Below are 23,954 nucleotides of genomic sequence, written 5' to 3' on the forward strand. Positions count from 1 at the left end.
CCCTTTCATCACCAGTTTGTTTATACTGGATCTGGATGAGTTAGAGTAATTTTTTTTTCATAGCAGGCTATTATGGGACTGTGTTTTGCGTTTGTGAATAAAACTGTAGATAACATACTGGTGTGCTGGTTCTTGCTGAGCAGCACTTGCATAGTGTCAAGACTAGGATTGGGTAAGAAGTTGTGGCGGGGCATGGCTGGGACAGCTGACTCAAACTGGCTACAGGGGTATTCCGTGCCATAAAACTTCATGCTCAGTAATAATAAAACCCTGAGTAGGCTGGTGTGTGGGGGTCTTGGTCTGGAAGGTGGCTATTGCTCAGAGACTGGCTGCACATCCATCTCCATAGGGGAAGTAGTGAGCAGTGAAAAACACCATTTGGTGTGTTTTCCTCTGCACTCATTAAACTCTATTTACCTTGCTTTTCCTCTTCTCTCTCTCATGGTTCTTACCACTGGCAGTGTGTGAGCCAGCAGGGCACGGTAAGGTGCTAGGAGTTTGACTCTTAAACATTTCATTCTTTGTATTTGCTGTGATGTGACCCTGATCATGGTTCCAGAAGAAATTGCTATCACTTGTAACTGATATTAGCATTTTTTTATTTGGCCTCTCCTGAGCTGAATTGAGAGTTTAATTATTTGTAACTTAGTATTCTGCCTGATTGTTACATGGAAAAGGTAGAAATTGAACTAGACTTGAGTGATCCAGGTAAGAAACCTTACTTATTAGTTACTGAGTAGAACAAGTAGAACTTATTAGTTACTGAGTAGAACAAGATCCCTGTGGTCTTTACAAGCCAGCCTCGTGTGTTTTCCCCATGAATTTCCCGTGAAACTGCGTTCCACGACAAACATGAAGAGTTTTTCACAGTTACTACTTTGGAATGGTATTTTCTTGAAAGGCACTGAGTAGTTACTCAAACTTCCTTTCTGACTTCATAACTGCATAAATGAAGCACAAGTTGTCAAGTGTCTTTTAACAAGAACTTCTGGTTTTGGTGATGAGTTTGTAGCAATTGACTTCATGATAATTTTAAGTATATAGAAATCTTAGGACTAAGAGCAATCAGAAGACAAGCACAGAGATTAAAGGTGTTTAATTGGTATAACTTTTGCTGTCATATTCTACTCGTAGGTAAAAAGAACATACTCTCATGGTACGTATAGAGCTGGCCCAATGAGACAGATCAGCCTGGTTGGAGCAGTTGATGAGGAAGTGGGGGACTACTTCCCTGAATTCCTTGATATGTTGGAAGAGTCACCCTTCTTAAAAGTAAGGAGAGAAGGGAATGTGTTGGGAGAAGGGGGCTGATATGTTATCTGGTATTGTTACAGTGAAGCCAGAATACATGATACTTGTGTAGATAATTGGGTGGTGTAGTAAATGTTTTCATTGTGACAGAGAAAGGCTTCTTTTTAAAAGCTTTTGAAGTAACTCACTTGACACTTGTATTTCTCGTAGTGTACACTGCCGTGGGGAACACTTTCTAGTTTAAAATTAGAGAGTCGTAAAGACAGTGATGATGGCCCCATTATGTGGGTACGGCCGGGAGAACAGATGATCCCTGTGGCTGACATGCCAAAGTCACCTTTCAAAAGGAAGAGGTATGTTGAATTTTTTGCTGGATAAATATTTGGTTACTTCTTTTTCTGTACAGATTTCTTTCTAACCTTTGCTGATTGTTACTGTATCTTTGTATGAGAATTTCTGTACCTCTTCATCTCAGAATATACTTTGAAGTTGCTTTGCTTTGTAAGGATGTGTATTTCTTTAGTTATTTAAAATTATCAGGTAGTCAAGTAAGTCCTTTTTAGAGCTCTAGTAGGAATCTAAGGTGAAAACTGCAGGGAAATATGAACAGACATACAACTGCTGATTTTTAAATTATTTTTTTTTTGGAAGACTAGAGTTAGTACCCCTATTCTTAAATGTAAGTGGGTGTTTAAAGATGCCAGGAGACATCTCTTTCATCTAAAAGCAAATGCCTTCAACATTAAGCGACGTAAGAGGCAGCTTAAGAGTAGCAATGTTCTCTGCAGAACAGGAATGTTATGTCACAAGAAATTAATGTCTTTAAGTTCTTGTTAACAATTCAAACATGAAAAGGGAGTGTACAAGAAGAGGAATCCAGGTCATGTGCATCAGAAGTAGTATGGAGACACTGTCCCACCATGAAAGCAGTGCAGTTAAAGCTAAAGATCATTTTGAATTGAATTTTGCAAGGGATGTGAAGGTCAATAAGGACTTTTACAAGCATGGACAGCAGCAAAAGAAAGATTAGGGACAGTATAAGCCAGGACATGTTTTAGACCTATTTGCCTTCCATGATGGGGTGAACAGCATGGAGACAAAGGACATAAAAGGCCAATGTGCTTAATATTTGATTTGTCCTTTAATGTTGAGATTTAGTTTCAGGAATGCCGTGTCCTGGATACAGTAGGAATGTCTGGAGCAATAACTACTTGTCTTCAGTGGAGAAAAATCAGGTTAAGGAACACATTGCACATAACAGATTAGACAGACATAAGCTCATGGGACCTAATGTGACAATTATTTTGGTTGGAAGAGATTTTTAGGATCATGAAGTCCAAATGTTAACCTGGCACTGCCATGGCTCCCCTAAACCATGTCACTAAACACCTCACCTACATATTTTTTAGAATATTTCTCAGCCACTTCACTGGGCAGCCTGTTCCAACATTTGACTTCCTTTTTGTGAAGAATTTTTTCCTCATGTCCGATCTGAGCTTCCTTTGGCACAACTTAAGACGGTTTTCTTTTGTTATGTCACTTGCTTTTTGGGCTTGCTGCCTGGGTTTGTGGGTGGAGACTGCAGGTAAGGCTACTCACTCATTATGGCCTTTAATGCACTCAGGGCCCTGATGCTGTTGTGGTTTGGTTGGGTTTTAATTGTATAGTTGCTCTGATTTTTTGGCATAGCTCAGTACATTTTTCATTTGTCTTAAGTGCTATTCCATTTCTCATTTAGCTGCATGTTCACACTGAAGGGAGAGAAGAAAGCCTATTGGCTGTGGTAGTGGAAATCAGGTAATAAAGAATTAAAAGAAAGAATCACTAATATTGTTTTTCTTCCACAGAACTACCAATGAAATAAAAAACTTGCAGTACCTACCTCGAACCAGTGAACCCCGTGAAATGCTGTTTGAAGACCGGACACGAGCCCATGCAGATCACATAGGACAAGGTTTTGAACGACAGACTACAGCTGCTGTGGGAGTATTGAAGGCTGTGCACTGTGGAGAGTGGTATGTGTTGATTGACCTACCTAAGTGTCTGAAAATGGTCTGCCTGGATTTCCACGTATAATTGGTTAAAGGAACATAGACTAGGTTATGATGTATTTTGTGTCCAGTTCTGGGCCCCTCAATTTAAGAAGGACAATGAGATACTTGAGCGTGTCCAGAGAAGGGCAACAAGACTGAGAGGCCTTGAGCACAGCCTTACGAGGAGAGGCTGAGGGAGCTGGGATTGTTTAGCCTGGAGAAGAGGAGGCTCAGGGGAGACCTTATTGCTGTCTACAACTACCTGAAGGGAGGTTGTGGCTGGGGGGAGGTTGCTCTCTTCTCTCAGGTGGCCAGCACCAGAACAAGAGGACACAGCCTCAGGCTGTGCCAGGGGAAATTTAGGCTTGAGGTGAGGAGAAAGTTCTTCACTGAGAGAGTCATTGGACACTGGAGTGGGCTGCCCGGGGAGGTGGTGGAGTCGCCGTCCCTGGAGCTGTTCAAGGCAGGATTGGACGTGGCACTTGGTGCCATGGTCTAGCCTTGAGCTCTGTGGTAAAGGGTTGGACTTGATGATCTATGAGGTCTCTTCCAACCTTGGTGATACTGTGATACTGTATCATTAGATCTTTAATGAAGACTTAGTGGACTGGCCTTTTTTCTCTTCTGCCTCTGTGCATTAGTTGTTTGTCTGCCCTCTGTTTTTGCTTTGTTGTTGGAAGTAGAAAGGTGCCTTGCAATGACAGTTTAGTAGCTATAATCGAGTTACTGTGACTGAATTAATACTAGATGTAGAAAAGCTTCATACTTTAAGTAGTTCTTAAGGAGGAATTTAAATAGGGGTTAGAAGTGAATTGTAATGAGGCCAATATGAAAATTGTTAAATGGTTTATTAAATATGTAAAGAAAATTTCCCCAAGCTTGCAGTTAACTCACACAGATTCTATTATCTGGTTGGTAAAACTAATTTTTGCAGAATGTATGTATACAGTCAGATGAAATTTAAGTGATTTAGGAAAGGTTTTAGAAAATTTAAATAGCTGGAGAGTCTTGCAGCACAAACTACTGCTTAAAGGTTAAACTTCCACAAACCTCAGAAAAACAGAGTTAGTTTACTGACTAGTCAGAGTCTCAATATTTGTAATCCAGAAGTATATGTAGAAGCATAAACAAGACAAAATGTGTGATAGGTTGGACTGGATGATCTTTGAGGTCTCTTCCAACTTGGTTGGTTCCATGTTGTTTTTATGAGAATATAGTCCCAGCCACGTGGTGATGGTGCGGCAGGGTTTTGCTGCTTGTGTAGCTCAGATTGAGCACAATGTCTGAGAAGATCCACGAACACAAAGCAAATCTTCTGTGGCTCTTGGGAGGTCATTGGAGTGGTGAGGCACCTGGGCAAAGCAGGATCCAGGTTCATGTGCTGGAGCAGTCTGATCGGGTGTTGTTTACAGCAAGAGAGTTGGCCCTCAGGCTGGGTCTGCAGGGCCGGCAGGTCCCCATGTCACAACTCGTTAGGTCGTTGCCTGGACTCGGGCTTGGCTGAGCTCAGGTGGGCAGCTGTATCCTAGCGTGGGGCAAGCAGTTTCAGTCCCTTGGCTCAGTGCAGAAGGCAGGTAGGATCAGTTCTTTCTTTTGTGGGGGAAGCAAGTCCCCAGCTGCGCACAGTGGAAAGGCATGCAGTACAAACAAGTATCACAGTATCATCAGGGTTGGAAGAGACCTCACAGATCATCAAGTCCAACCCTTAACCACAGAGCTCAAGTAGCGAGCAAAACAAAGGCAGCAGCAGCAAACAAGTAAGTTGGCTAGGTTTTTAAGCATTTTGATGAGTGTCTTTGACCAACAGCAACAGATAAAAACACCCCTAGAACCAATCCTAGGTTATTTCACAAAAAAAGGGAGATGCACATGCCTAGCGTTCATGACCTTTGTTTACCAAAGATAAAGCAGAGTGCAGAGCAAGGCCAAATATGGTGTGTCTGTGGTAAACTGAGAGATGCCAAGGCTTTGTCCCGCTTCTTCCATCTGGAAAAGAAGCAGAGGGAGCAAGGTGGGCCTTCAGGAAGGTGTTTAGAACATGTCTTGAATATGTATTTCAGGTATAATTTGGACCTTCCACCACAGTAGTGCATATGAACTGACCTGAGTTTCTGTCTCAGAGGTGCATGTGAAGAATTTTTGATAATTCTTTGTGTTGTCTGGAGATGAGTAGGATTTTTTTTGCTTTTGTTTCAGAGTCATGGCTGTTCTAGTCCTAATTTACTTCCAGCAGATGACTTAGGAAGAATCCTGCTGTGTGGTAGTCTTTGGTGTCTGTCTTTGTAATTTCCATATGAGGTGCAGGGAATGAGTGTGTCTCATTTGAGGTTGGTCACTTTTTAGCTGAATGGAAAGCTCATAGTTGTATGGACTTCCAAGCCCAGATTCAAGAATCATTTTTCAGACTTTGATTTGCTGGAATGATCTTACTTTTGGAGACTAAACACTAGAACCACGTTTTGCTCTTTACATATGTCTAGAAACAAGAGGAGCAAATTCTCTGTGGTTGAACAGATGTGAATTTGTGTTGCAGTGCATGAGTTCATTGAGATAGGAAACTTACTAATTGCTGATGGGGAAGAATTGGAATGTTCAGAAGTTAATGTCTTTGTGTTTTGGGCTTTGAGGTTTTGCAGTTTATTTCTTCAGGTCCATCATAGCAGAAGCCTTAAACTTTCTTCTTGCTCTGGTTTTGAGAAGCTGGAGTGAACTAAGACTGAGCAATGGTATCATGGCTAAAGCCGATCTATTGTGTAATTCTGGTTATTTTAAGTTATAGTTTGCACATATGAGAGAAACTTAGCTTTATCAATGGAAGTAAAAAAAACCCAGCAGCCAAACAACTTTGCTCCTCAGACTTTATGCCTGAGGTCAGAGATATATATGGTAAAACTTGTAGTCTTGAATCTGTTTTGAAAAGTTAGAGCAAAAAGAGTCCAGATCTTCTGAAGAATGAGGTTAAGGAAGAAAATTATAGCAAAAAATAGTCCTAACAGTGTTTTAGTAGGAACTGAAATAGATTTCCTGAAGTAATTTTATCATTCTGTTTGTATTTAATGTCTTTTTGTCTATCTAACTGAACTATTCTGCTACTGTTTTGCCTGGGGGACACACACAACCCTCTCTAAACTGCGTTTCACAAAATATAATCTCGGGAGTTGTCTGAGGCATCTAATCTGCTAATGCAGAATTAAAAATTACCTGGCAATCTTCCTCCATGCATGCAAAAGGAACATCGTGTTTTGTGGGTAGGATTGCAGCACAGAGATGGGAATGAAACTGTTATGTGTACACAAAGAGCGAGTGTGAAAAGGAATGATTAAAATATATCCTTAACTCTGGTTTTTCCTGTAAAATGCATCTGTGTGATGGTTTGGGTGTTACCCAACCCCCCTGCCCCCCCAGCTAGACTAGACTTGGCTGTCTGGAAATTAAGGAATGAAGCTTTATATTTACAGCTTAACACAATATCCAAGCAGATATTTACAATATGTACAGCTATATACAGAAATATGAAATTAAAAGTGATACAGTAAAACACCCCTCCCAGAAACCAGAGTCCCCAGGAGGGGCTCCCAACCACTCTTCCACCTTCTTTCCGCCCCTCTACCTTATCCCAGACTTTGTCTTACGTGCAGGGTGAGTTTGGAGGATTGGCCAGAGGGGCTAAAAAGCAGAAGGATTAGTTACACAGAAAGCAGGTTAGGGAGAAAAGTACAGACACCAGCTATGTCAGAGAGCCACACTGAGTTATCTATGTTTATTGTTCTTGTTTTCATACACCTCAAGCCTATGAGTGAAGTAGACATATCACCATTGTTTCCTTTTCACAGCCTATAATCTATTTTTTCTCACTAAAATACTTCAGCTAGTCTCAAACGAGCACAGTCGACTAGATGCTGTGACAGCATTTGGTTTGAAGCTTTTAGTAGGCAAAGATTCTTTGTATTTATTTTAATTCTTAACTTCATTTAAAGCATGAACTCCAGATGTAGGCATATCTTTAAAACCAAGCATACCTGCATTACAAGCAGTGGATTCATGTACCTAGTATACATGGGTTTGTTTTTGCACCACTGATTGGAGATGTTTCTCTAAGCTTTTTTCTTTCAATGCTTAAATCCTCTTCAAGAGTATTTACACAAAAACCTAGAAAGACATTTTTATCTTTGCAAAACTGAAAGTAAAATGTGTGGTCTGAAAATTCTCCCTAGCATACTCACAGTAGTTGATCTGGTTTGTTTGAGGCTCTTTTCAGAGGAAAACACTCCAAACTGTTGTTTTGCTTGGGTTTTTTTGCTTTATTGAGATCATAACCTAAATAGAATAAACATGTTTTGTTTGTTTTAAAAAGACAAACTCACTCTATAACATTGTCTGTTTCTTACAACATTAGTGACACTGTGTGTATATATTTATATGTAAAATAGATTATACTTTTGCTTTTAATATAGGGCTTGAATATCCATTAAATAAATTCTGAAATGCATCAAACTGTTTTGTCCTCCCTGGACTCCAGTAAATCCCAGCTTGTGGCCCTGGTTGACGGAGGAGTGTCTGATAAATTTTTCTTGCAAAGCCATCCCAGTGGGGGCTGTATCCCATAGAAATAAAATCTTCATATTGCCTCATTTTAAAGTCTTTGGAAACTCAAACATCCATCAAAATCAAACACATGGAGCTTAGTTTTGTGTTTACATTGGAAAACTGAGTTTGTCTTTTAGATCAGGACATGATAAAGGGTATAGCTGGTTTTGTCTTTGCTAGCTGATTCTATCCGATGTCTCTAGACAGGTTACATAAATGGTGTGTCTTTCTTTGGGGAAGCTGAGGGGCAAGAGGTGAATTCTGACAGTTTAGAGAGCTATGTGAGATCAGAATCAGTGAGCACAAATTTGGGGGATGCTAGAATTGAGACGGCTTAATGTAGATTCAGCTTTACTCCTAACTTTGAATAGGATGTTGGAGGTAAAGATACAAAGTGATGTTTGTCCCAAGTCAGAATGCTGTATGTCTTGAGATAGCTGGTGGTTGTATTGTATTAAGTGTTGACAATAAGCCCGGTGTATCTGGGGCATCCAACTTTCAGCATCAAGGCAGACACAGATCAATTAGAAATAGTTATATTTGGCCTTTTTATATGCTTTTATTGCCACTTGTAAATAAATTAATCTGTTTAATGAGGTTGTGTTTGAGAATTAGCCTTTTTAGTCAACATTTTTTCTTCAGAATGTTATGCTAGAATTGTTTTGGGTTTTTTTATCATTTGCTTGCTTGCAAATTTTCTTTCTTGTTCTCTATAGCATGTTAGTTTCAGCCCTTGACACTGCAACTCTTACTGTTCTGCAGGTCTGAGCAGCCTCGTATAACCAAAGATGTAATTTGTTTTCATGCTGAAGACTTCTTAGAGGTGGTTCAGCGAATGCAATTAGATTTGCATGAGCCTCCTCTCTCTCAGGTAAGCATACTGTGAGGTGTTGTTCAGGTGCCTTCTGAGTCCAAAATCAGTTTTCACCTCTGATATTTTCTTTTCCCCCCTCTGCAGTGTGTCCAGTGGGTTGACGATGCAAAACTCAACCAGCTGCGAAGGGAAGGCATTCGGTATGCCAGAATTCAGTTATTTGATAACGACATTTATTTTATCCCAAGGAATGTTGTGCACCAGTTCAAAACAGTCTCAGCTGTGTGCAGTTTGGCTTGGCACATCCGCCTCAAGCTCTATCATGCAGAGGAAGAACTTTCTCAAAATACAAGTTCTGTTGAAGCAGAAACCTCTGCAGACTCCAAGTCTTCGGTTATTGGACTTCAGGCTGACAGAAGAATTTGTACGATGAGCAAAAATACCTCCGAAGACGCTAAATTTTCAGATGCTCTGCAGACAAAGCATCTGCAGCAGGAGCTTGTGCTGGTAAAACATGAACCTATTGCATCTCACAGAGTGAAAGAAGAACCCATGAATGTTGATACTGCTGAAAAAACAGTGGCACCTGATGATGTCGGAGGCCAGAATGTTCAGACTAGGTTGGATCCTGTTGAGTTGACGGCATTTAAGTTGGAAGTGAATTCTAAATTTGAACCTGGCAACAAGGACTTGCCAGGCAAGTTATGCCCTGGAGGTCACATACAGCCAGATGATACAAGACAACATAGCTTATCATATCCAAAACTGCATGGACAAAGAGAAGATGATTTTTTGTGCTAAATTTGTATATGTGGTTTTAAATTTGTTTTTAAACTTAATGATGTAATAATGTAAAGATTCATGAATTCTGAGAGGCAGGTTTGTGGCTTGTCTCCACATCTGTTACAGAAGATAGTTATGTAGCTTTGTAACATTCCTCAGTGCCTGTCCATAACTGTGAAGTATCAAAGCACTTAGGGCCAGATGCACTGTAAACACTGCAGGTTTAACATAAAGAAGTCTTTAAAGAATTTTGAGTTCTAGGTTTTAGAGTAGAGCTGACATTTAACATATATATTTTTTGTAAGATGAGCCAGAATTCTTTTTGACAATTCCAGGCTTTTCCATAGAGCTTATTTATACCAATTTTTTCATTTAAAATGTGTCAGCACTGTAGTGTAAATATCTTTTTTAAAAAAATCTTTTTAGTGTGATTTATACTGAAATGTGAGCCGCTTAATAAAGGTTCATAATAACAGATTGGTTTTATTTTTGGGTCTGCAAAAAGTAATTCAGTTAAACTGCCTCTCTAAATGGTTATGTTCATACCTGCACTAATGCATAGGATGCCCTTGCACCATAGTGGGGTGACGAGCTTGTAGCTAACTGAGGTAGAGCTGAGGCATTCTTAGTAAATTGACGTCAGTCAGAATGCAGAATCAGCCCTTCCTTCACAGGATTTCTTACGGTTGTTCATCAAAGGCACTCCCCAAACTACTCCTGTCAGAGACAAACCTTCCCCTGTTGTGGAAGACGGTTGGACACCCACTGGTCTCCAGGAACACTACGAGTAACTGTGCATCTCTCTACATGAGCTGATGCAAAGAAGCAAACTCTTTCTCTATGTGCCTCTTGGCTTTGCTCAAGCCAGTTAAGACAATTCTATTTCGCATTAAAAAACAAACAAAACAAAAAACAAACAGGTAAACAACAAATACCCTCCAAACAAACAACCGTTTGCCTCAACTTAAATCAGTGATCTGACTAAAACTAAAGAATGTTTAAATGGTTACTCAATGAAGCTAGAAAGGCCTCAACTTCAGTAGTGACCTGCAATTCAGGAGGCACATTTGGATTTGAATTGCTTCCTGTGCTGGCAGTGCCAAGCAATAAAGATTCTTGCCAATGTGTCAAGTAGGAATATCCCTGATGAGTCCCAGTATGGAAGCCAGAGATTTTTCATTAATGAAACAACAGCAATGTCTCAGTTAACTGTTCTCCTCTCTCCCCACCTGTGGAATGCTTAGACTTCTCTTAAGCAGTGTTCTGAGGGAAGAGGATTTCAAAGCTACCATCTGCTGTGATAATGGCAAAAGCTCTGTCACTTAACTTATTTAATTCTTTGTATTACGTTGTATAGTTCAGACACATCTGAATGATAGGTTTATTTCAGGTAGCTACAATAGCAGTTAACTGCTCTGCAGCCTGTTCTTCAACTAAGTGTGTAAAACGTAAAATCCTAGGCCTTTGTTTCTTTCCAAGCTCTTTGTAGCTCTGATTTGTTGCTGGGGTTTTAAAGTTTTTTTTCAGGATACTTTTTTCCCCATAGATTTCTGAAAGTTCTGCATCTTCATGTACCCAGTTCATAACACTGGTGCACTTGATGATCACTTTGGATTCCCTTGTAGCAATAGAATAATGTGATTTCCAGGTGATGTCTGATTCAACTACCTTAAGACTCTTTTGTTTTAAACGTATTTTGCTTATAGGCTATTAAAATTCAAAATACTATATTTATGCCTGGTACTAAAATCAGCCATTTAAAAAATGAGTGCCCTGAAGTGATTAAATCTAAAATAGCTCTGTCAAGGAATTATTAGTTAAATCAATACTTCAGTTGCTAAATGTTACCTCTGCATAGCCATAATGACGTATTAGAGAAGCAATACAAACATAAATCTCTTGGATCTGGCTAATATGTCACTGCTATTTTCTTTATTGCTGGCTAAGAGAATAGTAGAGTTCTGTAGCCTCAGGGATCTTGCCTTCCCCTTATGCTATGAGCAAATGATTCATGTGAAATGGTAAGTTATTACTCTAGCAGATTCTGATTTGAAAAATTAATTGGTTCATTTAAGAGCTTGAGCCTTCCCAGTGGCAGAAATGTGGTCTCAGCTGCACCAAGCACACAACTTTCTAAGTGGGTCAGCAGAGGACTTCAGCAGTATCAAACCCGGCCTTGGGAGATACTGCTTTTCAGTTAACAAAATACTAAGTTTAGAAAACCCTAAACAAACCTTTGAGTGTGGGTGATCCCAATGCTTATCATTCCCTCTGGTTCAGGTATTAATTTTTTAACTGTCAGTTTTTAGTATAGTGTGGGATTTCTCCTTGACAGCAAAGAGCTTTCTGCCTCACAGGCCCTCTCTGGGCTGAGAAAAAGAAACCTTTGAAAATGAAACCATGACTTTCCACTTAAGAGCAGAACTATTTCTTTTTGAAGACCTGATAAGTGGTCTTGGCTGATATGGCCTCAAACTTTTGCTCAGGTATGTTGTGGTTCTGAAATTTTGCTTCTAAACTGCCTACAACATCAATCTTCCTTTTTTTTTCCCTCTCTTTTTTTTTTTTTTTAATGAATTCAAGAGATTTTTTTAAAAGTGGCAATTTTTGCAATGTTTTTGCATCCTGTATTTTTTACTTTTTGTGACATATTGTGTTATCAGTTGTAGACAGAACTTGCAGACAAAACATGACCAGTCCCAGGATTACCAATGGCTGCGGGAAGTCCCTTGGTGTGCAAAGGTGTGAGCAGTTTGGGCATATGATACTTATTTTGCTTTAAAAAAAAAAGTTATGTCCTTTTCCTGTGGTATATTCCTTTTGTGGTTGCTCTTTAAGAGGGGAGCACCTTTTCTCAGTATTTCAGCTCCCAAGTTGTCCATCAGTCTGATAAAGACCTTGCTTTGGTTTCCATTGTTCCTATGCTATGACTTTTCTTCCTGCCACATACAACTTCATATTCAGACTTGCTTCAGCAATAAATCTTTCATGCCTTCTGATGTACTCAAACTAGTCTTTGCTTATTGCTCCCCCCTCTCCCCAGATTTCAGTTGTGTATAAATCTTTCTGTTTCTTTAGGCTGAAATCTCCAGTGTTGTAGATGTCTGCCTTGGCCCTTGTTCCTCTGCAGATTGGACAAATCTGCTTAAGGCCTTTTGCCTGTACTGCAATGGTATTGACATCTGTGCGTTTGCAGTGGTGTTCCAGTTAATGACATGATGTGCAGAAACTTAGGCTTGTTTTCCTGGATATTGGTACCATAGTTGTGAGTAGCAAAGAGTTGCATTGTTACTGTCACTACCAAAAGCTTTCAGGGTGATAGTTACTCACCTTTGTTTGTTTGTTTTTTAAATTACTGGATCTTTGCATTTCACTGGCAACTGACTTCATGTGTTACATACAAGTGTTACTCAGTGTTGTGTCATCCCCCAGCCCTCCAAATGCCTGCAAATTGACTCTGAAATGGCATTTTCATTACAGGTACTGCTGGCATGCAGATTTTCCCCTTCCTTGTTACTATAGTGAATATCTCAATACTTCTTTAACTGAAATATTAGTTCTATCTAGTATTAGAAATAAAGTATTATTTTGGAGGGTGATGATTTAAGTATTCATCTGTGAAAGAATTCCTTGGTGATAAATAAAATTGATTTTTAAGCAGATATACATGTGCACAGTAAATAAATTGGCATCACAAATGATGTAGGAAATGAGAATAATGAAATTATAGAGTGCTGTGAAACAGATCTGAAAGTTACAGGTCTGGAGAATTTGAGTGAGTCTTCCAAGAAACACAAGACTGGTATTCACTGATCAAAATGATTGTGTTCTAGTAGCTGCATGTGAATAAGGATACTGAATTGATTGAAATAAATCCATGTTTTCTCCATGCTCATTAGCAAAATAAACTGTTGTGAGACAGACTACCACCTGACCCTGTGGGGTGAAAAGTGTCCTAATTCTGATCAAGAGTGAACTCTACAGGCTGCTGAGAGGTAATATTTTCTTGTGGTCAGATATGTAGAGAACGTTGTCTTTGGATAGAGCAGTGCCTGTGACTTTGTGGGTGTAAAATAGCAATTAAGAGTTTCCCTGTGCTGTGAATGACACTGCTGAGAGTGTTTGCTTTGATCATAAGTCCCCTGTGTTCAGCTTATGCTTTAGTACTTTCTCAACTGGATGAGATGCTTTAAAAGCTGTGTAATGAGTGATACTGAGATTTTGTGCAGATCCCACTGAATTTGCAGCATATGTGGGATAACTTGGGAAATCTTTTCATTCCCTTCAGTCACTTATTTTGCTTTTCTTGGAAGTGCAAATTGGTTTGTGTTCTGTACAGAAGCTGTCTTTAACTTCACAATATCTAGGTCACTGCTTCTGTTAGATCATCAGAGATACTGACTTAGATAAATTAGTGTATTATATACTAACCACTATTTTAATCTGTGCTATGATGCTAATATTTCCTCTGCTGTGGAGCTATGTTGTACTTGAGTGCCAGCTAAACACTGATCTTGTGTTCTGGTCATGCTGAACAGATGAGCCTGCTGATGAGGGCATTAGTCCTTAATGATCCTTTAGTATTTTATGTACAGTTATGATTATCTGATACAAACTAATTAAAATAGCAGTTTAAACATCTAGTTTTATCAAGTTTGATTTCTCAATAACTATTTTGATATTATGTTTACTAATTAATTTCTAGTCCACTTGAATTGAAGGAGTGATGTTAATAGAGCTTTAGGGACTGTGTTTTTATGGCAGTTTGTTTTTATCTGGTTTTACTGAGCCAAAGTAGGGCAGTTACTGGAGAAAGCTATTCCTTCAGTGTTTGAAGAAAGAAGCCATGAGAATTAGACCTGTGTGTGGAAAAATGAAGTAACAAAGCAAAACTGCTAAAGATACATCCAGAGCTTGCAGTAACACTAAGGTGCTTAATCTAAGAGATGCTGTTGAGAGCTTTTGATAATCTCAAAAATGGCATTTTTAGACTGAAGTCTTTAGTGATGACTTTATACACTGGAGCACTGAGATAAAACCTAGCCTAACACAAATGAACCAAGCTTGTGTTCTTTCTTCCCTGTTTTCTGCTCTTAACGCTGTCATTGTGTGCTGTGTGAAGATTCCTTTCATTTGTGGTGTTTTGTTAGAACAGGCAGCCTTAAGGGGACAGTGTTAGTGAGCTGCAAATTATCCTGCTGTTCATCCAGCTTCATTACAAGGACAAAATGTTAATACTGAATAGTACTCCAGTGATCCAACTGCATGTTGCCTTTAGTCCATAGAGCCTGGTGCTTTCCAGGAGCAAGTTGATTGCCAGGCCTGTTCAGATCTAACAAGCTCATATGGAAGTGTAACTTAAAACAGTGAAGGTACAACGAGAAGGTACAAATATTCTTTGTCCAGCCCATACAGCTATTCTTACCTCAATCTTAATTTATATACATATATAAAAGGACAAAAAGAAATGTATTGTTCCATGATAGTGTTAGGCATATTTCTGAGGGTGCTGTTACTCAGGAGCTTAATTGATGAACAACAATGTTATCTGTTCCCAAAACGGTGGTCCAGTAAGTATAACATCTCATGTTGTTACAAGTCTGAGAGTCTCATGAATTTCACACTGATACCTTTGTGTCACCTGACTTTTAAACTGAGCAAATGTGCAGATGTCCACGAGGTTGCTTGAAGGTTTTGTTGCTGTGATACTCTGCATGTATGTCAGAAAACAGTACAGCTTTCTTCTCTTGATTTGTGACTTAGTTTTGTGCTAGTTAGTTGTTAGATCTTGTCCCCCATGCTTAGCAGTGCATTTGGGGTGCATCTACTTGTGTTCTCAGAGCATTCGGGTTCAAGTTTGTTGAATTTGGATATGGATATGACACAGAATGGTGTGTGTCAAGTATTAAAAAATGAAGCCCCAAAACATTACAGGAAACTGCAAGTTTCAACTGGTGATAAGAAGAGCAGGCTGCATAGGTAATTTTGAAGTCTAGTTTGACCTTTCACACTCACTGAGGTTTGTTTTTTTTTAAATCAGGATGCCTGCATTACATGCTGGAGAATGATTTGAATGATGTAGAACATGTATCTCCATATATGAAATGTATCAGTGGATACATTATGTAGTGTAAATATCATTACACTGTAACAGGTGTTACAAGTGTTACAAGGACAAGTGCAGAGTGCTGCACCTGGGGAGAAATAATGAACTGCACCAGTACAGGCTGGGAGGTGATCTGCTGGAGAGCAGCCCTGTGAAGAGGGACCTGAGAGTCCTGGTGAATAACAAGTTGTCCATGGGACAGCAATGTGCCCTTGTAGCCAAGAAGGCCAATGGGATCCTGGGGATGTATTAGGAAGAGTGTGTCCAGCAGATTAAGGGAGGATCTCCTGCCCCTCTGCTTTGCCCTGCTGAGACTCTGTGTTGAGTACTGTGTTCAGTTTTGGGCTCCCCAGTTTAAGAGGGACAGGGGTCTGCTGGAAAAAGTCCAGTGGGGGGCTACAAGTATGATTAGGGGACTGGAGCACTGCCTGATGAGGAGAGGCTGAGGGACCTGGGGCTTTTTAGTCTGGAGAAGAGAAGACTGAGAGGGGATCTAATAAATGTTTATAAATGTCTGGGAACAGGGTGTTGGGGGCAGGGGAGATAGGCTCTGCTCACTTGCTCTCTGTGTTAGGACAAGGAGCAATGGATGTAAGCTGCAGCACAAGAGGTTCCACCTCAACACAAGGCGGAACTTCTTTACTCTAAATGTCACAGAGCACTGGAACACTCCCCAGAGAGGTTGTGGAGTCTCCTTCTCTGGAGACTTTTAAGGCCTGTCTGGGCGCAATCCTCTGTGACCTGAGCTGGATTGTATGGTCCTTCTCTGGCAAGGGGATTGGACTCAATCTCTTTGGGTCACTTCCAACCTCTGACATCCTGTGATCCTGTAACTACTTCCAGTTCCATTCCAGAACAGCAAGCTTTTCAATTGTGTTTGAAAATAGAGCTGCTGAAGGCAAAGTTCTCCGCTACGTCCCTCATCCACTGCCGCAGATGACTGATGATGTGTTTAGCATGCTGGAGACCTGAGTCCTCGTTTCCTTCTGTCGACTTACTGCAAATCAGTATGAGCCATCAGCTGCTCCTTGTCCCTGGTGATGTCATCAAGTCTGCTTTTTACTTGTTTTGCTCTATTTTATGAAGATCAGTCCATGACTTTGAGAAGTATGAGGAGAACTCACTGAATTTCCAAGTTGTGAGCACTGCTTTTGCGAGCATCAGGGTAGAGGTTATTTCTGCAAGGTCACGGTGGACCACAGTGTACTTTCATATCATAAACCCTTTTAAAATTCTGGTAATGCAAAAAAGCAAGGCTGTGCCCGCAAAGACATAGCACAATTTAGGTCAGTTCCGCTTGATGCAAAGTACTGAGTCAGAATTGATACTCCTTTTACCAAATTTTATCTAGAAATATGGCAGAGTTCAGTACAAAGTTGGTAAATAGATGTGTCCTGAAAAAGTGAATCCATTTGTCTGACTTCTGTAGGACAACAGAAAGAAATGTCTGCCTCAGCTTATAAAATCACTCATTTATTTAAATGTTTGTAAGCCTTCTAGAAAAAAAAAGTGTGTGTGTGGAAAACCAAACCCACAACCAAAACACTGAAATCGTTGGTCTTTTTCTGTTGATTTAGAGGCAGCAATTCAAGGGAGATCTGGAACAACTGTGTTTGATTCTCGTTAATTAGAGATGCCAAACTTTCAGATAATTGTTATATCTGTGCAATAGAAGGGGCTTATTAAGGGGGCAGTCACCATTTGTGGGCCATCTTGCTAATAATATACCAAGTCCTAATGAGGCTAGTTTCTATTCTTCCATCATTTGTTAAGTTAGAGATGTTAACATCAGCAGCTTGACTGAGGACAGCCGCTCTGCACTCTTGAGTGCTATGGGGTGATTTGGCATTGTGTGGACAAGGCCTTTTTTCCTTTTTATTCTGAGAGAGCAGATGAGAGAAGACTCTGGGTACTCAGTTTTGTGCTTGGTGCCATAACACAACAGAGATGAGCGAGTGTATAAATACTTATATTTGTCTTGTCTGGAGTGCTTAAATGCTTCTTAAATGTTTGCATTAATATTTCAGTAGTTCATAAAACCTTACCTTAATTTGGGGTAGGCCTTTGAGGGTGATCGAACAGGCACCAGAACAGGCTGTATATCTGGAGTCATTCAAAACCTGCCTGGGTGTTGTCCTGTGCAACCTGCTCTAAGTGAACCTGCTCTAGTGAAGAGGTTGTACTAGATGATCTCCAGAGATCCCTTCCAACCACTATGAATGTGTGAATACTCTTCCTCCAAGTTTTAAAGCATCCAACAAAAAATACATGCAATGCTGAGCTTGCCTGTCATGGGACATACCTGGAATATTGAATGCATCCTAGGAATCTCAGGGACTCCAATTTCCATTTGACAGAACTGAAGGGCTGCTTAAGAAACCTAAATAGGCTCTAGGCATGAGGCATATTCTCCATACCTTTTATTTCTCTTTTTCTGTCTTTTGGCCATTCCTTGATGTTGCACTTAGCAGTAACGGTCAGCCACTCTGAAGCAAACATGACATTCTTCCCAAAGATCATTTGTCACCTCGTGTTGTGAATTCAGATCTATTGCCTTGGACTGGAACGGTCTGTGACAGGATGGTACCCAGATATGTCTGTGTGACTGAAGCTTCAGGATTTGCTGTTCAGGAATATTCTTTTTTTTACAAGCACACAATTAAATGTACACAAATTCAGTGAGACAGTTTGATCTGGTCACTTCCTGTCACCTTCGACTGCTTTTAATTCATTTGCCTAGGAACTGTAACTGGATCATTCTCTTCAGCATGCATGCTAATGATGTTGCAGACAACGTTTACATTTGAATTGGGAGTTATAGCTCCCGGTGGAGCACTGAGAGTTCAAGTTATGGTTGTGGTTCCAGTTCTCCCCCCAGGTCCATTCATTGCACCTGGTACAAGTTACTGCTGGGGAGATTCCTATTGGATTTCAGAAGAAAAGGTTTCTCTGTGAGACCAGTGAGCTATTGGAATAATCTCCCAGCAGAAAGAGTGTATTGCCCTATGCTGGACAGTTTTAAGACAGCTTGACACAGTGCTGGGATAGCTTCTTTCAACTACACTATCACTTAGTAAGGCTGGACCAGATGAGCCTTGAGATCCCTTCTAACCTGGCATTCTGTGACTGGTTACTTGAAATCAAGTTCCCTTAAAGCTGTGGTTGCCAATACTCCATATCTGGAGTCAAGATTTCAACCAAGAGATTAACACAATGGCATTGCAAAATCCCTTCCTTGTCACAATACCACTCACTACAGGTACCAGTGCATTGCAGAGCTCACACTGTCACTTCAGGCTTGTATAGCACTGCTTGGTCTCTTGGAGAAGGAATATGTCTCTTTATGCTCTGGATCTTGCACTGCTGGTACACTCAGCTGCTATTTTTTTCTGAGGTTGTAGTTACTGACTGTTTCAGCTGCTCTAAAAAAGTACTTCAGACTGGAAGTGAATTCTCACTGTCAAGAAAATGCTGTGATTTCATTCCTTTTCTACTCTTATTTTTTGACTCTCAGCTGTTAGTGATTGTTGAAGTTCTTTTAGCTGTTACAGAAATTACTGTCAAGTGGTTATTTCTTGAATGACAGCAGCAGTAGTCCTGTTCCCAAGGATTACCCCAAGTGGTAGAGTAGTTACAGTTGTTTTCAGCAGACTTTCCACCTGCATGTGAAAAAGCCTGTATCTTATACTATATAACAAGTACCAATAACCATCTTACAGCAGCTTCTGTTGAACAAATACTTTTATTTACAAAAGCATATGTGGCAGTTTTAAAATTAAAAAAAAAAAAGAACAAGTCTACTTTTGGTCTTCAGCCTGGTTTAGATGAAGTCTCCAGCTTGACTGAACCCTTCTGTTTTCTAATTTGGAGATGGAGTTTGTGGCAGAAAGGTAATCTGGTATTTTGGTACTAAGCTAGTGCTGAAAACCACACCACACATCCTAGTCTCTCCGTACATAGAAGATGTTATATCCAAGTTCAACCATCCCTCCAATGAGCAAGGCCCACAAGGGGATAAAGACATAGGCTAGTTTCATTGCAGCAAATCGCTGCAGCTTAGCACAAAGGGCAAGGCAGAAGGCTAACTTGAGTAGCATTGCAATGAGATACCAAGTTTTCTTCTTGAGGTTCTGGGAGCCGTTGCGAGGATCAAAGCCCGACTTGCAGCGCCCAGCCATTTTCACAATTAACATAACTAGAAGGATAGTATCAAATATCCAGACTGGAATGAAAATGAGGAACCAGTTCCATGGTGCTTTCTCATCCAACTTCAGCACGAGCATAATCAGGAAGAGTAAGGTAAAAAGCCATGTCAATAGCACTCTTTGCGCCAGGGACATTCTCATTTAAACAGCTTAGAGAGGAATTCTTTCACTGTCAGCAACAACCTGACAAAACAAAACAATAGGGGAAAGCATCAAAAGATGCCACTATACATCCATTAGCCATATTCCTTTAAAAGAACAATTCCTTGTTCTTGCTTTCTCACCCCTTCTAACCTCGCCCCCATACCCACTTCCCAGCATTTCTTCTCTAACTATCATACTCAGTGTAGCATTCATCCACGAAGTGCCTTAAGTCATCTGTAAACTGCCTCCATCTAAAACTTGTTCTATGAAAATGATGCCTAAATCCAAAACTAGCAGTCAAACCCAAATACGGATTTTTGTATGCTAAGAATTAGTTGAGATGTACTTCCTTCTGGTACTGAGGCACCCACAGTCAACACTGGAAAATAAATGTAACAACTCTGTAACAAAACAATCATGGTAAAATGCAAACCAACAAGTAACCAGCCAGCGGAAAGCTCCATTAGTCTACAGAGCTGCAGCTGAACTGGAAGTGGTAAGCACTACTAAATGTTTCTGGCAAGTCTGTGGCTGAAGTGCAGAGTAGCTATCTGAAACAATTTGATCTGAAACAACATTTCACCATTCCTTTCCTGGCAATGTTCTTGAAAACTGGTTCTGTCAGTCAGTGCTGCAGATACTACAGGAAGGATCATCTCTTATTAGTGAACTGGAGAAAGCAGAAACCGAAGAAACAGACTGGAAGTGGATCTGAAAAAAGGAATTTAACACTGTTTCAAGGATCAGGTTATCACATGCTCAAAGAAGGTGCTATCAAGTGACTCTGGAGGAAACGCAAAGCTACTGAAGATGTATTAGGGCTACTCAATTTGAAAGCTGCTCACTTGATGAAAAGATTTTCAGTTTTCCTGTGTTCAGAACCACTTTGTAATGATTTTTAACAGCACATGCAGAAAACCAAGCATGGGAAATTATGTTGCCTCTGACCTAATTAAATGATGTAACTGCAAGAATAGGCAAGACTGCAGGGATCCATTCAATTCTAGAGGGTTGTTGTTGTTTTTTTTTTTTTTTTGGTTCTTTTAATGAAAACTCAATCCAAGTGTACTTTTTGAGATCTTGTAGACCTCTAGTTCAAGTAAACAAAGCTACCAAATTTTGAAGATTGACATCTAGGAATATAGGAGAAGTAACAATGAAGGGTTTGATTACATGGAGCATGACCACCTCTGGAAAGAAAGGAAATTCATAGAATCATAGAATGAACCAGGTTGGAAGAGACCTCCAAGATCAGCCAGTCCAACCTGTCCCCCAGCCCTAGCCAGTCAACTAAACCATGGCACTAAATGCCTCATCCAGTCTTTTCCTGAACACCTCCAGGGATGGTGCCTCCACCACCTCCCTGAGCAGCCCATTCCAATGGCAAATTACTCTCTGCCAACAACTTCCTCCTAACATCCAGCCTATACTTTCCCTGGCACAACTTGAGGCTGTGTCCCCTTGTTCTATTGCTGGTTGCCTGGGAGAAGAGACCAACCCCCACCTGGCTACAGCCTCCCTTTAGGTAGTTGTAGACAGCAATGAGGTCACCCCTGAGCCTCCTCTTCTCTAAGCTGAACAACCCCAGCTCCCTCAGCCTCTCCTCATAGGGTTTGTGTTCCAGGCCCTTCACCAGCTTTGTTGCCCTTCTCTGGACATGTTCCAGCACCTCAACATCTCTCCTAAATTGAGGGGCCCAGAACTGGACACAGGACTCAAGGTGTGGCCTGACCAGTGCTGAATAGAGGGGAAGAATAACCTCCCTTGTCCTACTGGCCACACTGTTCCTGATGCAGGCCAGGATGCCATTGGCTCTCTTGGCCACCTGGGCAGCTACAGGCCATCTATGACAAGAAGATAACCAGAAAAAATGAGGTGCATATGCTAGAGGTCTGAACTACCTCTTCTGTGATAACACTGAAAGGTCAGTGTGAAAATAAAAAAAACAACAACCACCTTTCATTTCCTTACAAGACTCATGTAATTACTAAGAAGTGAAAATTTTCAGTAAGGAGAAACAGTAGGGAGCATCTTCAACCTTGGTGGGCTGATCTACATAAAATATTGTTATAGCTAATTATATCCTGCTTCGAAGGAAAAAAGAAAAAAAAAAGAGGGAAACTCATAGTGTTCATCTTAACGTTAAAGACAAAATAAACCTATACATTAAAATTTAAACCTTGAGCATTGCTTAACAAAGTTCAGGAAATATTATACAAAACCCAAATTAAACAGAATTCTGGCTTGATTAAATGACACTAAAACCTTTTCAACAGCTATGAGTAATTTAACACCTATAAAGGAATATTCTAGTACTGTGGTTTTAAAGCGACATTTAAAGAAGTCCAATACAGATGCAGGTTAAGTGTGCACAAGTTCTCTGCATTCTCAGTTCAAGCAGCCTATTCAAAGATATAGAACGAGGTAACTAGCAAACCCCCCGAGAGCGCTGGGCTAAGCAAAGCCTGGCACACTAACTGAACAGTCTTCTGGCGGAGCTCTGAAGGCTACGTTCAGCACAGGCCCGAGTCAGCCCTGGCGAGTGCCGTGGCAATCCTCGTCCACCTCCGCCCGACGCACTCCAAAGGTGCCGCCGCTTGTCTGCTATTCACTGTCAAGGGCAGCGAATCCCGGTGCCTGGGCAGCCCCCCGTAAGGCTGTGGTTCAAGTAGCTGCCAGGCAAGTAGGGCTGGGCCAAGCCTAGTGTCCCAAAACAGTAGAGGCCGCCTGCCTCTTCCTCCCTTCTTCAACCCTTCCCCAGGCCGCCCGACCTCTTCGGCATCCCCAGTCCAGCTTTCCTTGCCGGAGCGCAGCCTTCTACGGTTCCTCCTTCGATGGAGCCGACCTTCTCCCGAGAATCCCCCGGAAAGGCCTCCCTTCCCCAGCCACGGTAGAGGCCTCAGGAAGCACAGGAGCGGTTCGGGCACCTGAGGCAGACGCGTCCCTCCCTCGCCCGCCACCTACCCGCACGGGCCGGGCCAGTCCTGCGCCGCAGCCGCCCTTGCAAGGACCCACTGCCTCTCCGCGCCTGGTCTTGGTGCATCCCCTTCCCGCCCAGCTACGCGGAGCCTGCGGGCAGGTGAGAGGGTAGCTGAGCTCGCTCCGCCATAGGAAACCCACCGTCTTCCTCACCCGGCACCCCGAGCTGGGCTGTCCGGCCGCGGGCACGTACGGCCTAGCGCGCCCTCCTACCACTGGGTGGCGGCGACGTCGCTCAACTTAATCCCCGCCTCAGATGGAGACGCCCACCAAGGGGCCAGGCCTGCCGGGGCCTACGGTCACTCTTCCCGCCCCCCTCCCATCATTTCTGCCGCCAATTCGTCTAGAGCCCTGTCTGTCACTGGGGCCACGCCTCTGCCCGAGGCGCTGTCGGTCCGGCACAGCCCCGCGTGCCCTGGCTGTCTCATTGGCCGCGGCCGCCGCCAGTCACGCCCCAGCCCCGCCGCGCGGCCGGAGGGAGGAGCGCTGCTTGCGCCCGACCCCGCCCCCGGCCCGCCAGCGCGCGCGCCCTCTCGGGTCGCGCGCTGTTGCTGCTGCCCGGGCGCGCGCCCTCCTCATCCTCCTTCCTCTCCCCCCTCCCCCAGAGCCGCCGCGCGCCCGCCCGCCCGCCCGCCGCTGCCTCGCGCCCCCCTCTCTGCTGTTGTCTGCGGCGCGCGCTGGCCAGCTCCGCGCCTGGCCGCGGCACCGGCGGCCGGTAAGGTCGGGATCCGCCTCGATCGGCGGAGGAGGTTGGGTGTAGGGGGTGCGGAGTGCAGGCATCGCTGGGGCGGCGGAAGGGGGAGAAGCGGGCGCCAAGTTCCCTGCGCGGCTGGGGAAGGGGCCGACCGGTTCAGCGGGGGCGGCGGGAGGCGGCCGGAGCTGAGCGCGGGTGCTCGCCCGTGGTGAGTGGCAGGGCGAGGGGTTGCCCAAATGAGGGGCAGAGGGTGGCGGGTCGGTACGCCGGACCCTGGTGGGGCTAAGCGAAGCCGTCTGCCGTAGCTCTTCTTGTCTCTGGCCGGGCAGCAAGAGCGGGTCCTCTGCTGGCCGAGCGG

General features: G+C 42.3%; 2 protein-coding genes across 4 annotated transcripts in view; one reads left to right on the forward strand and one right to left on the reverse strand.

The window, feature by feature from the left end:
* The window catches only part of RSBN1L (round spermatid basic protein 1 like), a 51,875-nt gene extending 38,797 nt beyond the window's left edge, over window positions 1-13,078 (forward strand). For both annotated transcript variants that reach the window (XM_064142547.1, XM_064142548.1), the window contains 5 exons: window positions 1,135-1,272; window positions 1,462-1,604; window positions 3,099-3,266; window positions 8,634-8,742; window positions 8,830-13,078. In XM_064142547.1, coding sequence (XP_063998617.1) covers window positions 1,135-1,272; window positions 1,462-1,604; window positions 3,099-3,266; window positions 8,634-8,742; window positions 8,830-9,486 — 1,215 coding nt within the window. In that variant the 3' untranslated portion in view covers window positions 9,487-13,078. The remainder of the gene's footprint in view (window positions 1-1,134; window positions 1,273-1,461; window positions 1,605-3,098; window positions 3,267-8,633; window positions 8,743-8,829) is intronic.
* Window positions 13,079-19,297: 6,219 nt separating this feature from the next.
* TMEM60 (transmembrane protein 60) lies at window positions 19,298-23,136 on the reverse strand. Of its 2 annotated transcripts, none has more exons than XM_064142558.1 (2): window positions 22,888-23,136; window positions 19,298-19,962 (listed from the first exon to the last, which is right to left on the reverse strand). In XM_064142558.1, the coding sequence occupies exon 2, from the start codon at window positions 19,918-19,920 to the stop codon at window positions 19,516-19,518; it is 405 nt and encodes a 134-aa protein (XP_063998628.1). In that variant the 5' UTR covers window positions 19,921-19,962; window positions 22,888-23,136; the 3' UTR covers window positions 19,298-19,515. The 2 variants fall into 2 exon arrangements, with proteins under 2 accessions (XP_063998628.1, XP_063998629.1); XM_064142559.1 differs by having other exon boundaries at window positions 23,044-23,127.
* Window positions 23,137-23,954: the final 818 nt, after the last annotated feature.

This window comes from Pogoniulus pusillus, chromosome 4 (assembly GCF_015220805.1).
Source record: "Pogoniulus pusillus isolate bPogPus1 chromosome 4, bPogPus1.pri, whole genome shotgun sequence".
Lineage (NCBI taxonomy): Eukaryota > Metazoa > Chordata > Aves > Piciformes > Lybiidae > Pogoniulus > Pogoniulus pusillus.

What these genes read in the sequence shown, in the direction of transcription:
- TMEM60 (XM_064142558.1), bottom strand. Translation starts at nt 19,920, where the DNA reads ATGAGAATGTCCCTGGCGCAAAGAGTGCTATTGACATGGCTTTTTACC.